Raw genomic sequence first — 14,794 nt, 5'->3', positions numbered from 1 at the left:
ATACTATGAATGTCCACAATACCTGTGCATTGTTTAATAACCACCCTCTAAAAACAAATGGACTACTTTTAATTTCACATACATCTAGAGAACCCAGCAATAACTACAAAAAAATAAGTAAACAGTAAAATAAGAGGAATACCCTTGTCTTTCCACTGTGGTGGAGGCTGGGTGTCTCCATTTTCCGTTTTCCCGTTTTCCATGATAGAGCTACTGTGTAGGTATCAGCAGTGCATTCCAGACAGCATGCGGTGTGTTTGGCTGGAGGCGGGTGGGGTGCGGGGACCGAGGTAGAAGATAGTGGACAACCAAACCTTCCTCCTGTGAGATGACTGCAGTACTACTGCTCTCTCTACCTCCCTCCCCCTTTTCTCTTCCTCTCAGGCTGTAGGACTGAGGTCAGCTGACTGTCTGCTGGCACCTAGAACGGCTAACGCACTGACGCAGCAACTTCCATCTAACTCACTCCCCCTACCTCCATCTGATACTCCCCCTCCCCTTGCGCAAATGTACATGTGCTTTTCCCCTCCCTCTCATCCCCACATGGATGACAAAGCAGCGAGTAGGTGACTCCACCCAACGGTCTCTGTAGGAACTACAAGTACAGACTATCCCACTACCTTTAAAAATGACACTAGTGTGTACTGTGACTTAATTTTAAATGCCCTCTGAATTGCCTCCAAAAGTTGGTAAGTAACATTAAAACAAAAACCTCAAATCTAACCTCCATGCTCTGGAAAGCATCAGACATCCAATCGGACCATTACTGCGCTTAAATTATGAATGTAATATTATTCTGTTGATCAGAGTCAAAATCCATCTTCACAAACGGTGTACCATATCAAAATCAGCCAAACAATTATGATTTGGTCGTCACCAAATCAACCCTCATCAGTAGTCAGTCTTAAATCACATAAGAAAATGGTGATTGTTGTATTAGTCCACTAGAGGGCACCTCACTAATTTCACTTAAGTCTGCCTAGGTTTCCTCATTCTTGTTTCAAATCATTTATATTGCGTTAGTGTTTTCAGCAAGTTATTTAGAGAGTTGACAAAAGTATATTCACTCAGAACTATAGCTGGAGTCATTTAGATAAATGCGAGGTACCGTGCAAGGTACATTTTGTAGCATATGGGTGTAGTCCTACTGAAGACTATGGGTGACTAATTAATTATACAGTGGTCAGTTACTACAGTTCTGTGGATTCAAAACAACCTGCAATCTCACTAAGGGGGTTTTGCGAATGAGATAGGGCAGGGGTGATGTTTGATGGTATTGCATTTCGAGTCGAACAAATAAGGGAACACTTGCTGACAATCTCTATTCCTCATCGGCTGGTGTCGCAATGCAGGCAGCCTTTTTATTGGGCGATTCCTCACACACTGTCTGTGTGTCAGCCAGCCTTGCTCAAAGGAATGTCCCAATCAGATAAATATCTGCACTCTACTGATGTGCCTCAGGGTGAATAACCAGCAAGGTAAAACTTAGCCATTCATTGTAAAAATACTTAAAATGAAAGCATAGCCTTTAACCTAACAGTCAAGCAAAAATACCAAAATAAAACACTAAATCTGAAGGCCACTGCCCCAGTGCAGTAAGCCTTCCAAACATATGGACATTTTTTGCTACAACACTGCCCTTTTCACTGAGCTGGGTAAGGTTTATCTGGACATGGGAGCTCAAAAGGCAAATGGGGCCTACAAGGTGGTGTACAGTTTCATATCTCTAGTTGTTATTTTCAGCCAGGGCTAAAACCAGACAGTAGAGTTTGGTGATATCAATGACACACGATCAGGGTTTCCCAAACTTCATGGGTGCATGTATTGTTTTTGCCCTAGCACTACACAGCTGATTCAAATAACCAAAAGCTTGATGAGCTGGGTAATTGAGTCAGCTGTGTAGTGCTAGGATTTTTTTTAACAAAAACTAAATAAATGGACCCAGGGAGGGGAAGGGGAAGACGCATGTATGTATGTATGTATGTATACACACAGTTTTTGCCACATTCACTCCATTAGACGCCTTAATGCATATTTGTAAATGGTACATTAAAACATTTTCCTTAAAGTATAATTTTGAAAGATCTAAATGTTTGGCATGGGTCCTCAGAAGGTTCTTCAAGTGCACCATCGAGAGCATCCTGACTGGTTGCGTCACTGCCTGGTATGGCAACTGCTCGGCCTCCGACCGCAAGGAACTAGAGGGTAGAGCGTGCAGCCCAGTACATCACTGGGTCAAGCTTCCTGTTATCCACCTCTATACCAGGCAGTGTCAGAGGAAGGCCCTAACAATTGTCAAAGACTCCAGCCACCCTAGTCATAGACTGTTCTCTCTGCTACCGCACAGCAAGCGGTACCGGAGCACCAAGTCTAGGTCCAAGAGGCTTCTAAACAGCTTCTACCCCCAAGCCATATGACTCTTGAACATCTAATAAAATGGCTACCCAGAATACTACACCCACACATTGTATGTGTCGAACTGCTTTGCTTTATCTTGGCCAGGTCGCAATTGTAAATGAGAACTTATTCTCAACCTGGTTAAATATAAGTGAAATAAAAATGTGACAAATTCAATTTGATTTACTGTCCCCACTTAAATACATGTAATTGTGTCATTGAGACATTGAATTGAAACACTAGAATTACATTAATTCCTATGGAGGAATGTTTCTTCTGGGGAGTGCCAATATGGCCGACCGGTGGCTTCAAAGCCTCTCATTGGGCAACACACAGCATCAGCAATCCACAGTTTACAGAGATAATCTAATTCCATAGAGAAAAACTCTGGGCAAACTAAAATCACTGTGGGTGTAAGCAAGACAGTCAGGCCTGCTAACTGCCACACTGTTCCCATGGGAGGCAGTTTTTACCAGGCCCTGTGGTACCATTCAAACCAATTGGCAAGAATCAAACATTTAATTGTAGATCAGCTAATTTTCTAACCAGGCGTATTATGAAAAAAAAAAAAATAAGGGTGTTCATAAGATATACTGCATGTCTATGAATAATGATAGGCATTTAAATATTACTACACGGCTGAAATGTAAGCACAAAACCCCTGGACTTACTCCACATTTAGTTGCGTTAGACGGAATTCAAAATGGATGAAATAGATCCTCACCCATCTACACACAATACCATAATGACAAAGTGAAAACATGTTTAGACATTTTAGCAGATGTATTGAAAACTAAATCTCATTTACATACAGAACCCTGTGTCAATACTTCGTAGAAGCACCTTTGGCAGAAATTACAGCTGAGAGTCTTTCTGGGTAAGTCTAAGAGCTTTCCACACCTGGATTGTGCAACATTTGCCCATTATTATTTTCTAAATTCTTCAAGCTCTGTCAAATTGGTTGTTGATCATTGCGAGAACCATTTTAAGGTCTTGCCATAGATTTCAAGTAGATTTAAGTCAAAACGTTAACTCTGCAACTCTGGAACATTCACTGTCTTCTTGGTAAGCAACTCCAGACTAGATTTGGCCTTGTGTTTTAGGTTATTGTCCTGCTGAAAGTGTCTGGTGGAAAGCAGACAACTAGGTTTACCTCTAAGACTTTGCCTGTGCTTAACTCCATTCCCTTTCTTTTTTATCCTGAAAAACTCCCCAGTCCTTAACGATTACAAGCATACCCATATCATGAGGGAGCCTCCACTATGCTTGAAAATATGGAGTCGTACTCAGTAATGCATTGTATTTGCCCTAAACATAACTTTGTATTCACAACAAAAAGTGAATAGTTGAGCCACATTTTTTGCAATATTACGTTAGTACCATGTTGCTAACAGGATGCATGTTTTTGAATATTTATATTCTTTACAGGCTTCCTTGTCGCTGTCAATTAGGTTAGTATTGTGGAGTGTAAACACTTGTTGATCCATCCTCATCACTGTTCTCATGGTGAAATCCCTGAGTGGTTTTGTTCATCTCTGGCAATGGAGTTTGGAAGGACGTCTGTATCTTTGTAGTGACTGGTTGTATTGCGACACCATCCAAAGTGTAATTAATAACTTCACCATGCTCAAGGGGATATTCAATGTCTGCTTTTTATTTTTTACCCATCTACCAATAAGTACACTTCTTTGCGAGGCATGTGAAAACCTCCCTGGTCTTTATGGTTGAATCTGTGTGAAATTCCTTGCTCGACAGAGGGACCTTACAGATAATTCTATGTATGGGGTACAGATAGAAGGTAGTCATTCAAAAATCATGTTAAACACGCAACTTAAGCAAAATAGTACTCCTGAACTTATTTAGGGTTGAATACTTATTGACTCAAGATATTTCAGCCTAATTTTCTATTAATAAGCATACATTTCAAAAAGAATAATTCCACTTTGACATTATGGGTCATTGTGTGTAGGTCAGTGACAAATAAAATCTCTATTTAATAAATTGTTTATTCAGGCTGTAACAAAATGTGGGAAAAGTCAAGGCGTGTGAATACTTTGAAGGCACTGTATAGCTTAATGAGGTATGGGATTATACATTGCTAGGTCACTTCCTATAAATCGTTTGTGTGGTGTCAATGTAATTTTAACATAATCTCTTTGTAACACCCCCCCCCCCATTGCACATTTGTATTATGTTTCTGCACAGAGAAGTCAAGAGAAATTCATTACTTACTACAGCAAGAGGATGGATTCAAAAACACAAATTAAGAAAATATGAAAACCAATATCATGAAAACAAAATCATGCCAACACATGCACCCAATTGTAAATGTTTTTTTTTTTATGCTATAAAAAAGGGACAATGCAGAGGAGAAAGGTGATGAAAAAGTGGAAACTTATGGGGGGAAAAAGGGAAATGACAACCAAGGAGAGTAAAATGATGCACCAATAAAAACAAAAAAAATAACTGTTGGTGAACTTCCATGTGGAAATTACCTGCTTCAGCACTCAGGTTGGGCATCTGATCCATTTTGTCCTTAGCGAGCAACTCCGGTCCTGTGTCCTTAGCGAGCAACTCCGGTTTGCGAACAGGCGAGTGGATGAGAGGGGCCTTTGAGGTGGGACCTTTGGTATCATCCTTCTCCAGGTCTGACTTAACCTTCTGGGTGAGTAGGTGGTAAGAGCGCTGACTAGGAGATTCTTCCTGAACTTCTGGGACTAGATTTGCAGACGCCACATCCGTCAGCCCTAAGCACATGTCATCTTCATCCATGCTAAACTCTGTTGCCTTCGCAAACTTGGAGCTATCTAATGCTTCTAGAAACTCATCGATTACACCCCTGAGGGGCCTCTCGATGAACTCAAACTCTTCAGAGGACACTTCCGGCTCAGAGATATCCTCTGCTGCCTCTTCCACTTTCATGTCATTCTTCTCAGACTCCACCTGGAAACTTGCAGGATTCTTGGCCATTGCCTCCAGAACAGGGGACAGGGAGTCTGCTGACGGACTCTCAGAATCAGAATCTTCAGGGGTCTTTCTTGTCTGGAAATTAAGAGGCTCTAATTTGTTCACAATTTGAGGTGAATCTTGACTGGAAAACATCCAATCTTTTTGTTCTATCTGGACAGGTGCTTTGCTATGGGGTGTAGGCTCTGCCTCCTTTACGAGGTCAAAGGCACTAAAGCCTTCATCTTCAGCCTCCACCTTCACAGCTAGCCTTGCTTCAGTCTCCTCAGTCAGCTCCTTCAGCAGTAAAGCTTTGGAATCGAAAGCAAAGGGATTTGTGGCCGACACAGGGACAGTGGGTGACTCAACCATCTTCCGGATAGGAGCAGGGCTTGGCTCAGTGCTTCCTTCAGAAGAGCCCGAGTCCACTTTGTCAGGGTTCAGAGGGAAGGGCTTTAAGATATCTGGAAGAGATGGAAGTGTAGAGTCCTCGCTCTCTTTTGGGGTGGTTGAGAACTGATTGAATGGCTCCATGAGCGAGTCCGCAGCCATCTTGACAGACTCATACGTTTTTGTTTCATCATAATATGATGGTGGGCTGCCATCTTGTGAGTCTTCAGCCCGGCCATACTGAACCAGGTCTGGGGTGGGACTCTCAGACATTTTAGCTGCCTGGCTGTCAGAGGTCATATCCCCAAGATGGGAGAACCCAGCATCTGCTACAGGGGAGAAGCCCTGGAATGGATTCTTCTTCACCTTAAACATTAAGTCATCATCTGATTGGCCAAGCATATCTGGCTCATACCCAGAGGAGCCTCTGGATGCTGAGTCTTTGGTAAACGTATCCATGGAGGCCCTGGGGTTGTCTTGAGAAGCTAAGAATGGAGAATCCCAGTGCTCTGTTGGGTTAGAGGAGGCAGGTGCAATGTCAGATTCAGGAGTCATCAGGGGATTATTGGGGGACTGGGAAGGAGTAGTAGACCTGACTGAGCTACAAAGCTGCTCTTCAGGAGAGACCACTCCACTGTCTCCACACAGAGACTTGGACCCTACATCGCTCTCAGGGCAATTTTTTTTATATTTACTTTGAGTGTAGGTAGCAGTTTCTAACCCTTTCACAATATCCTCATCACTCTTACTAAATCCTAATCTGGTGTTACCCTCTTCATCCCAAGGCATATCCTTGGTCAGTATTTTGGGGGGCTCAGTAGAAGGCCAAGAAGAGAAGCCCAATGGAGCAGATGTTGGATTTGGACTCTCTGACAAAGAGAGGTCTTCCAGAGAGTCGGGAGAGTGAAGGCGAGAGAGAGGGAAGATGGGAGCAGGGGAATCACCCTTCTGCCCAAGTTCTTGAGTAAAGAGGGAAAATGCAATACATCAAGACACACTCCATTCCTTCAGCGCTAGCAAGCCATGCCTGGCATGCCCTGCCAGCAGTCTGCAGAGTTGAGGTGGTGTTTCCCATCAGTGATCTCAGAGTTATCAACTGGCATGCCAAAAGATGCTAAACCAATTATGGGAGCAATCAATGAGGGGAATCATCACCTAAACTTTTAACTGTAAAGTTAGTCTTCTATCTTCTCTACTGTAAGTGGACTTATCACAGGGATTCACATTATAGGATCATACAAACAATGTTAGTCTTTTAAATTACTTAAATGCAAAAGCAATGTAAAATATTATTAAAGGCCAAGTGCAGTTATCCTGTGTTTTATATCATATTGTACAATAGCTGATAAAAATGAACACTGTAAAAGTGTGAACAAATTTGATCAGTGTTATTTCCTGATAGTTGCTGGTTGAATAAACGATTAACACAGGACCTTCTAATCATGGGTGGAATTTCAGCTTGCCTGGTGACATCCCCGGGTGGTAAATGTAGCTAAAAAGGCAATTGGTTTATTTTATTTTTACAATTGGAAACTATTACAGTAAGGTACATAATTGCTACCAAGAAATTTGACATTACTATAAAAACAGCTGCATTTGGGCCTTTAACAAACTTCGCATGCATATCAGTCAATATGTAATTAAGGTATAAAAGGCATGAAATTAAAGAGAAGATGCAGGAGGGCAAAGGCAGCCAGGAAAAAGAACTTGCCTTTTGGGAATTGCATCAGAGGTTGAGGCGCAGCAGAAGGAAGAAAATTGTCATCTGAAAAAGAGACAGTAGCACAGTGTGAAGTGGACAATGCCAGCAGCTGAGAAAACAATTAACACTTCAACAGTGTGAAACAGACCCTAACATGGAGCCTCTACACTACTTTGACAACAAACTAGGTCCAGGAGAAATGCTTCTGTAGTGTAAACAGATGGATCTAGATTCAAATCTCTTGAAGAGATCTGCCACACGACCTCCGGAGATAGTGGGGGGAACATCTACACCACATAGTGGGTTCCGAAACTATTGATACCTTTGACAAAGATGAACAAAAATGACTAAAATAAATATTTCAAATACGGAGCTATATTGTATGCTAAAATACTAATACAAAGAAAGAGGTTGTGTTTAACAAGTCATTTTTTTCAACAACAAAAACAGTAGAGGTCAAAATTATTCACAACCCTGTTGTCAATACCTCACCTTCGAGGACAATGGCACAGCCTTTTTCTAAAATGTTTAATGAGTTGGAGAACACATTGGGAATGATCTTAGACCATTCCGCCCTACAGAACCCTTAGTCTACGCTTAGACTGCCCTCTTCAATTTGAGGAAAGCCCAAAACCTGTCAATTGACTCCAGCCACCCAAGTCAGACTGCTCTCTGCTACCGCACGGCAAGCAGTACCGATGGACCAAGTCTGGAACCTGAACAATTTCTACAGTAGCTCTATACTGGAGTACTACACTACCCGGCCTATCTGCATTGACCCTTTTGTACTAGCTTTGAGTCAGTAAACAGTAGCAGCGTATGCATTTTTGGTCACTTTATTCCTAGTTATATGTACCTAGCTACCCCAAGTACCTTGTACCCCTGCACGTCGACTCAGTACCCCTTGTATATGGCCAAGTACTCTGCTCACGTAAACGTCTGTAGCTTCCGAACAGTTTGACCTACAAAACTATAAGGGGAGACTGACGAACATAGTGTTCTACGTTTTGCTCTACGACCCCCACCAGGGATACAAACTGGTGTGGGCCCAAAAAGGTGACTATTTTTTTCCACACTGAAACATCCCTGCTAGGGTGAAATCCCTGCTAGGGGGAAATACAGGTTTTAACATAGAATATGATCTACGTAACCAGTCTCTGTGTATAAAATAAAACGTGGTTAATGTGAACCTAACTCACAGCTAAAAAATATAAAGAAAGCAATCCAATGTTATTTGTTGCCTAGACTTCACTGCAAAATGACACAATTCTTGAGAAAAAAAATACACTAATATTGCAGTTAGCCATGGACAGCCTTTACAATAGAATGCTTGCGGCCATTCCACACACACACACAACCTAAATGGAGCACTTGGGGGGGGAAAACATCTTACATAGAACTGGAATGAAACAAACAGGCATTCTATTTTTTACTCTATTATAGTGGCCACTATGCTACATATGTGCAAAAATAACATTCACTGAGTAAAAATCTAATAATCCCCCCTCACGTGTTACTGTCAAATTCAACACAACAAAAGCAATATCTTTGGGCTACACTGCACATTATACACTTTCTGCCTGTGGACATCTGTTCTACAATGTGCCAGCAGATCATGATACCCTTTGTTGGCATAATTGATCTATTTCAGGCAGAGAGAGCACCTGGCATACCCCTTTTTATCTACTATATTGAAAAAGTGAGAAAGAAGGAAACTGTGTGGTGTTCCTTTCACCTCTATATAGTGGCATCCAGCTTAAGCCAGGCCCAGCTACACTTAACTGTTTAACAAGCAACGCCTCATTTTCACCTAGTTCTCTCATTCTGAAAATTAACCATACACTGTAGAGGGAAAACATTAGCTTACAGATAGTAGTTAGTTCTTTAGAGATAACATTTCACACAGATTGCCAGGGTCCGGTAATCAACTAACGTGTTATAACTTGTGGAATGGCAAGGAGTCATATAACATTACCAGTTAATACAATAGTGAATTGGTTAGGTTACTAACGTTAGGTAAAGTTACAACATCAGATGCGCTAACTGACTTTATTAGCCAGCTACTTTTCACACCATAAACAACATTATTTGATCAGATAAGTTGGCTAACGTGGCTCAACATTTCTGTGGCTACCTAACGGAGAATTCGAGCCAGCCAGCAAGATCTTTAAGAATACTTTTTCCACCACCCTCACCTCAAACTTTCCAAATGCCAGTTGTTTTTCAGTTACAGCTCATGAAGTACACTTCATCACCTTCTCACACCCGTCTCCGTGGTCAGGCTTCTCACCTACCTCGTCGTTATCGTTCAGGGGAAGCACAAACTGCCTTTCCACTCTCCCGCCGTCTTCCCAAAGCGTGCGCTGATGACGTAACTAGCAAATTGGTTGTCTCTTCAGTCGCGTGCTGCTTCTGTTATGTGAACGATTGGCTGACCCTTGGAAACAGCCAGTATTGCTCCAAATGCGAATCTCTCGTTCGCTTACAGCCAGTAGTGATCCAAAGTCATCGCCCCCCCCCCCAAAACTTCTCATTGGAGCTACACAAATCATGTAGGTAACCTATTTTGGATTCAAAATGGCGAACTTTGTCGAAAGGTGACTAGTTTGCATCCCTATCCACAAGTTTCAGGAGACTCGGCTGAAGTCGGTACTGTTGATGTGCCAACTTCTGTTTGGTAGTTTTTTGTTTCTCCTAGATTTAGGGCAGTTAAAAAACACACATGAGAAACAAGGTTGACTGTCCTTTTGCCATCTATAAATGCATTATTCAATCCATTACTATGGGCTTTAGTAGTAAAGGCCAAAAAATCTATATTTTATCCAATAATGTATTTGATACCCAAAAAGGGGCCCTAAAATTCTAATAGCTAATTGATCCTTGGTATAACCATCTTAAAACAATTCCATATGTTAGCTCAGTAGAATTTAAGAGGGCAATCCATAAGCGCAGACGAAGGATCTGAAAGGAGGAATGGTCTAAGATCGCTCCCAATGTGTTCTGCAACTCATACAATATTTTATTTAAAGCCTCAGTGCCATTATCCTCACAAGGTGAGGTATTGAAAACAGGGGTGTCAAATAAGCCTGTTCTCTGAGCGATTGTATAAAATAATTTCACCTTTTATGTATACAATACAGCTCTTTATTTGAATTATTCAGTTGTCATTTTTGCTTAGCTTTACATCTGGACAAACTACACCTCTTCGGACTGGGAGATCTGGGGCTTAATCAAGTGCCTACTGTGCCGGCCAATCGGATAGCTCAAATCGTTGTACCTACAGCTTCCACTACCCCGGCCACAGCAAAGTTTTAAAACCCTGACCAGAGTGAGACTGTCAAAGAATACAGCAAAGAGATGCTGTTTTTAGGAGTGTGTTCATGTCTAAGTTTTTATTCAGCACCGCCACTGTTTATATTCAACACTATTACAAAAGGCACTTCTCCCTACTTTCCACTCACGCCGCAATGAATGAGTAGCAAAGTGTATCGATAGCCCTGCGTTTTTATTATTAGAAGCTATTTTAATATCAAATAATTTTTTCACTTCCTCTGGTCATGGGAACAACATGAATTTGTGCATGAGGCAGATGCGGTGTGACTCGAGTTTCACCATCATTTGGAAGACAGCGCCCCCCCCCCCCCGGGCAGTCTCACCAGGGGAAAGGAAGAAGAGAGCAGGGACCGTGAGATGGAACGCTCTGCTGCCCTCTCCCTCGGTTGAGACTAATGCAGTGTTCAAAATAACTGTGAACTTGGAAATCGTTGACTTTGAGCTTGAGTTCCTTGAATGCACTGATTTTCCAACCTGAAGATCACTGTGATCATGATTTGACTTATCCCTTCCCTCCCTGCTCTGAGGGGTAGATCTCTGCTTTCTTTTTGACTGCGAAAGTGATAGACTCTGAAAATGTTGGTGCCCGTTGTATTATGGTATGCTAATAGCTGCACCCATATCCAAGGCTAGTGTAAACAGAAAAGTTGGAAATCTGATGTTATCACTAGACATATTTTACTAACGTAAATCCACCCAGTGTGCAACATTGCTTACACCCTCTGCAAAGACAGGCAGCTTATAGCATACAAGATGGGAATAGCTTACAGGCATGTAACAAAGTTTGGGAAAAAGGTCATTAGTGTCAGAATGACTGAAGAATTTACTTTTTAATGTAGCAACATGAAGATCAACCTTTAAAAGGCAAAATAACTGATACAATTAGGCATAGCAGTCATTTTCTGATCCAAGTAGACATTTTTTTAAAGTTAATGAACTAAATAATCAATAATTCCAATTCGCGACAGGTTAAGCAGCAAAAATTTGGTTCAGGCTCTTCTAAGATATAATAGCCTAGACAACGTATTTGAAAGTAGTAATCCCTCTTTCAATCCTTGATTCCAGCTTTTGTGCCTAACTGGTTGAGACATATGCTTGACAGACACCCAAGCAGAGCATTAGGGGAGAGAGAAAAAGCACAAATTCAAATCAAGACCATCTAAACAAAATGTGAAACGTTTAATAGCAAAAATCTCCCAATTTGAATGCTATGAGCTCCATTTTAGCCAAGTCACCAAAATTATACAATATTCTCAACAACCTGCAGATTAAGATGTCTTGGAATATTTCAATAGGACAGAAGCAAAACATGTTTTCAATGATTAAGAATACAACAATTGAAACTCACTAGTTGCCATCAACGTACAATGGTTCTGAATACCATTGTCCAATCATACAAAAAAATAAGAAAAAAAGCATCCACTCCTCAAAAGCCAGGAAATATCACATTACAAATGCATTTTGTATTGCATTTATTACCGTACTGATTATTCAGATTAGACCAGTTTAAAGACCGGTTACTTCTCTCGTCTAGGTTCCAGCATTGAAGTAAATCTAAAATTGAACCATAGACAATTAACATTAGCTATAATGAAATCCATGTTGCTTGAATTCTGTCCACCTGTTCTGCATAGGCTAGTAGTCAATGACGTTGCTTGAACACTTTCGTTGAACCTAAAATGTAGGCCAACACCTGCCCATGAAATGTAATATGTCTGAGAGGCAAAGAAAGCTAATGGCACAGACTGCAATGAACACCATGTTACTTCTAGTCACAAGTCAATATGAAATATGAGAAGGGGTCATTCTAGGACATTATAGTTGTGCAGTTATTAACTAGAGCGGTGCACAGTATTGTAGGTGTAACATTAACGACAGTCAGTGTGGCACGTGATTGAGAAACGGAGGCCTAGTTAACCGTACACCATATAGCAACTACAGCACTGTGTTAACGTTCCAACTTAAAAAGTAGACCAACACAGTCAGAAGTGATTCAGTGCATTAGTAGCAGCTAAATCCAGCTGTGATTGTATTGATACACGCTTAAGCATGCTCATCTAGCCCTTCCTAGGATAGCGAGAATACACATCACAGCAAAAACAGAGGGAGCAAACCCACAAGGCCCGTCAGAGCCAGTAGGACCATTTCCTTTACAGCATCTATCCTGCAGTAAGAAGGCATTCCAAATGATTGCAGGACACCGAAATAGAATATAAAGCATGTCTGCCCTTCCAAAATGATGTATGCTTATATTAGTCCTTAGGCAATAGTCGGGCCTAAAGGGATTAAATGGAATGACACTCAACCAGGTCTTTGTAATGGTCTCCCAACCCCACCCTGCCCGTCTGGCCTCGCATGTCTGGGAAAGTGCTTAGCTATTCTAACAGAAAATAGAACATTTTAAATTAAATTCGTGTGCGCTAAGGCGCTAACCAAGTTACACAATAACAATGCTCTCAAACAATGTCTGTCTTCACCCGAATGAGATAAAAACACGTCATTATCCAAAAGCGTGAATGATTGACAGATCGGGAGATTTGAGGGGTGAAAACCCAATTTCTCGTGCGATGAAAAATGTTACCCATCATAAAAATTGCTTGCTTCCACGAGGTAGCTACCGTTCACTTAAGGTATTTTGGGATAAACAACTAAAACAGGGGAGTGGACGACTGTAGATGAGATTCCTTTGTTGTGACTAATCCAAGCCATCTTGACTGAGTCAGAACAGAGCTTGCTAGCTTGGCTTGCGCAACCACAAACCAGGTCGGAAAATGACAGTCAGAATGATTCTAGTATGAGCCAATTTGTTAGTTTCTTGGATTTAAAAAAATACTCTGGCATTACATGTTATGTAATAATCAGCACCGATGCATCCGTTTAAATAAATTGTCGAAATAGGTGGTACAATTCTGCCAGTTCACTAGCTTCTTGCTGGTGTGTCAAGTAGGTGGTCCGCATCATCTTTACAAAGCCAGCTATCTAGTTAACCATCCTTTTTTTAGGGGGGGGGGGGGGACTTCGGAATGGTTAGTTAGCTAGCCTGCCACTGCCTGTCTGTGTGGAGTATCTGACTATATCTAGCTACCAATGCAGTCTCGAGCCGTGCGCAACAATTTCATATTTTCCAAAAAATGGTTTATGAATGTTGCCGCATCAATTCCACAATCACATACGCTAGCTAACGTTACCAAAAATGAGTTAGCCAGCCAGTCAACGGTAACATTATTGGCAATTAAGTTAGCAAGCAAGTACTGAAACGTCTATTTTAATAACGCTTTACCAAGAGACAGATTTAAAAACCAGATGATCCTTAAAATACTTAAATTGACTACTCACGGGGTGGTGCTGGAGGAGCCGCAGTCGCTTCTTCCTCTGGAGCTGCTTCTAGTACTGGACCTGCTTCTTCTGGAGCTGCTTTTGCCGGGGGATATGGTCTGATGAGTTCTGGCAAAGAGTCTGCATCCAAACAATTGAGAATCACTGGTGCTGGAATTATTTCTGCCAACTCTTCCTCTGATGGAGTGGAATCTGGAATCACCTCGTCGTGTGTCAGTTGTGCCGTGGCACGCTCTGTAGTGGTGGTCAGTTGCGCTTCCTCGTCCATCCTAAATTTGATTATATCCTCGGGGTACGAAGCCTTGTGCCTCTCAATAGCATCATGTGCTCCGCCAACTAAGTCTACAATATCATCGTCGCCAAATGTAGCTGTGGCCTCGTTGTTGCCATAATGATTACCGTATCTACTCATTTCGTCTTCGGTTGTGGACGATACGACTTGCTCACCGTCGTCCATCTAACGTTAACTACCGGTTGTCTGCGGATAAAGTTCGTACTTTGCAGGGCACGTTCACTGAATAACTACGAACACTCAAAAAAAACAAAATAAGCTCGTTGAATTCCCTCAGGCTTTTTGGGTACGAATAAACTACTGTTACAGAAGAACGACTCGACCACTGCCACGGAACAACCGAATAGCTCGTGTGAGTCGCCTACTACACCTAGCCCCTTCACCAGAATGTTGAAATA

General features: G+C 41.7%; 1 protein-coding gene across 5 annotated transcripts in view; it reads right to left on the bottom strand.

The window, feature by feature from the left end:
• LOC139570996 (reticulon-1-A-like) overlaps positions 1 to 14,794 on the bottom strand; it is a 27,973-nt gene extending 13,179 nt beyond the window's left edge. The window contains exons 1-3 of one of the 5 annotated variants that reach the window (XM_071393422.1): positions 14,105 to 14,794; positions 7,445 to 7,498; positions 4,893 to 6,692 (exon numbers count right to left, since the gene is read on the bottom strand). In XM_071393422.1, coding sequence (XP_071249523.1) covers positions 4,893 to 6,692; positions 7,445 to 7,498; positions 14,105 to 14,561 — 2,311 coding nt within the window. In that variant the 5' untranslated portion in view covers positions 14,562 to 14,794. Of the gene's footprint in view, positions 1 to 142; positions 391 to 4,892; positions 6,693 to 7,444; positions 7,499 to 14,104 lie in introns of those variants that run through there. The other 4 variants (XM_071393423.1, XM_071393424.1, XM_071393425.1 and 1 more) reach the window with 4 other exon arrangements.

The sequence above is a fragment of the Salvelinus alpinus genome, chromosome 3, assembly GCF_045679555.1.
Source record: "Salvelinus alpinus chromosome 3, SLU_Salpinus.1, whole genome shotgun sequence".
NCBI classification, from domain to species: domain Eukaryota; kingdom Metazoa; phylum Chordata; class Actinopteri; order Salmoniformes; family Salmonidae; genus Salvelinus; species Salvelinus alpinus.
This window is presented reverse-complemented; position numbering and strand designations above follow the sequence as displayed.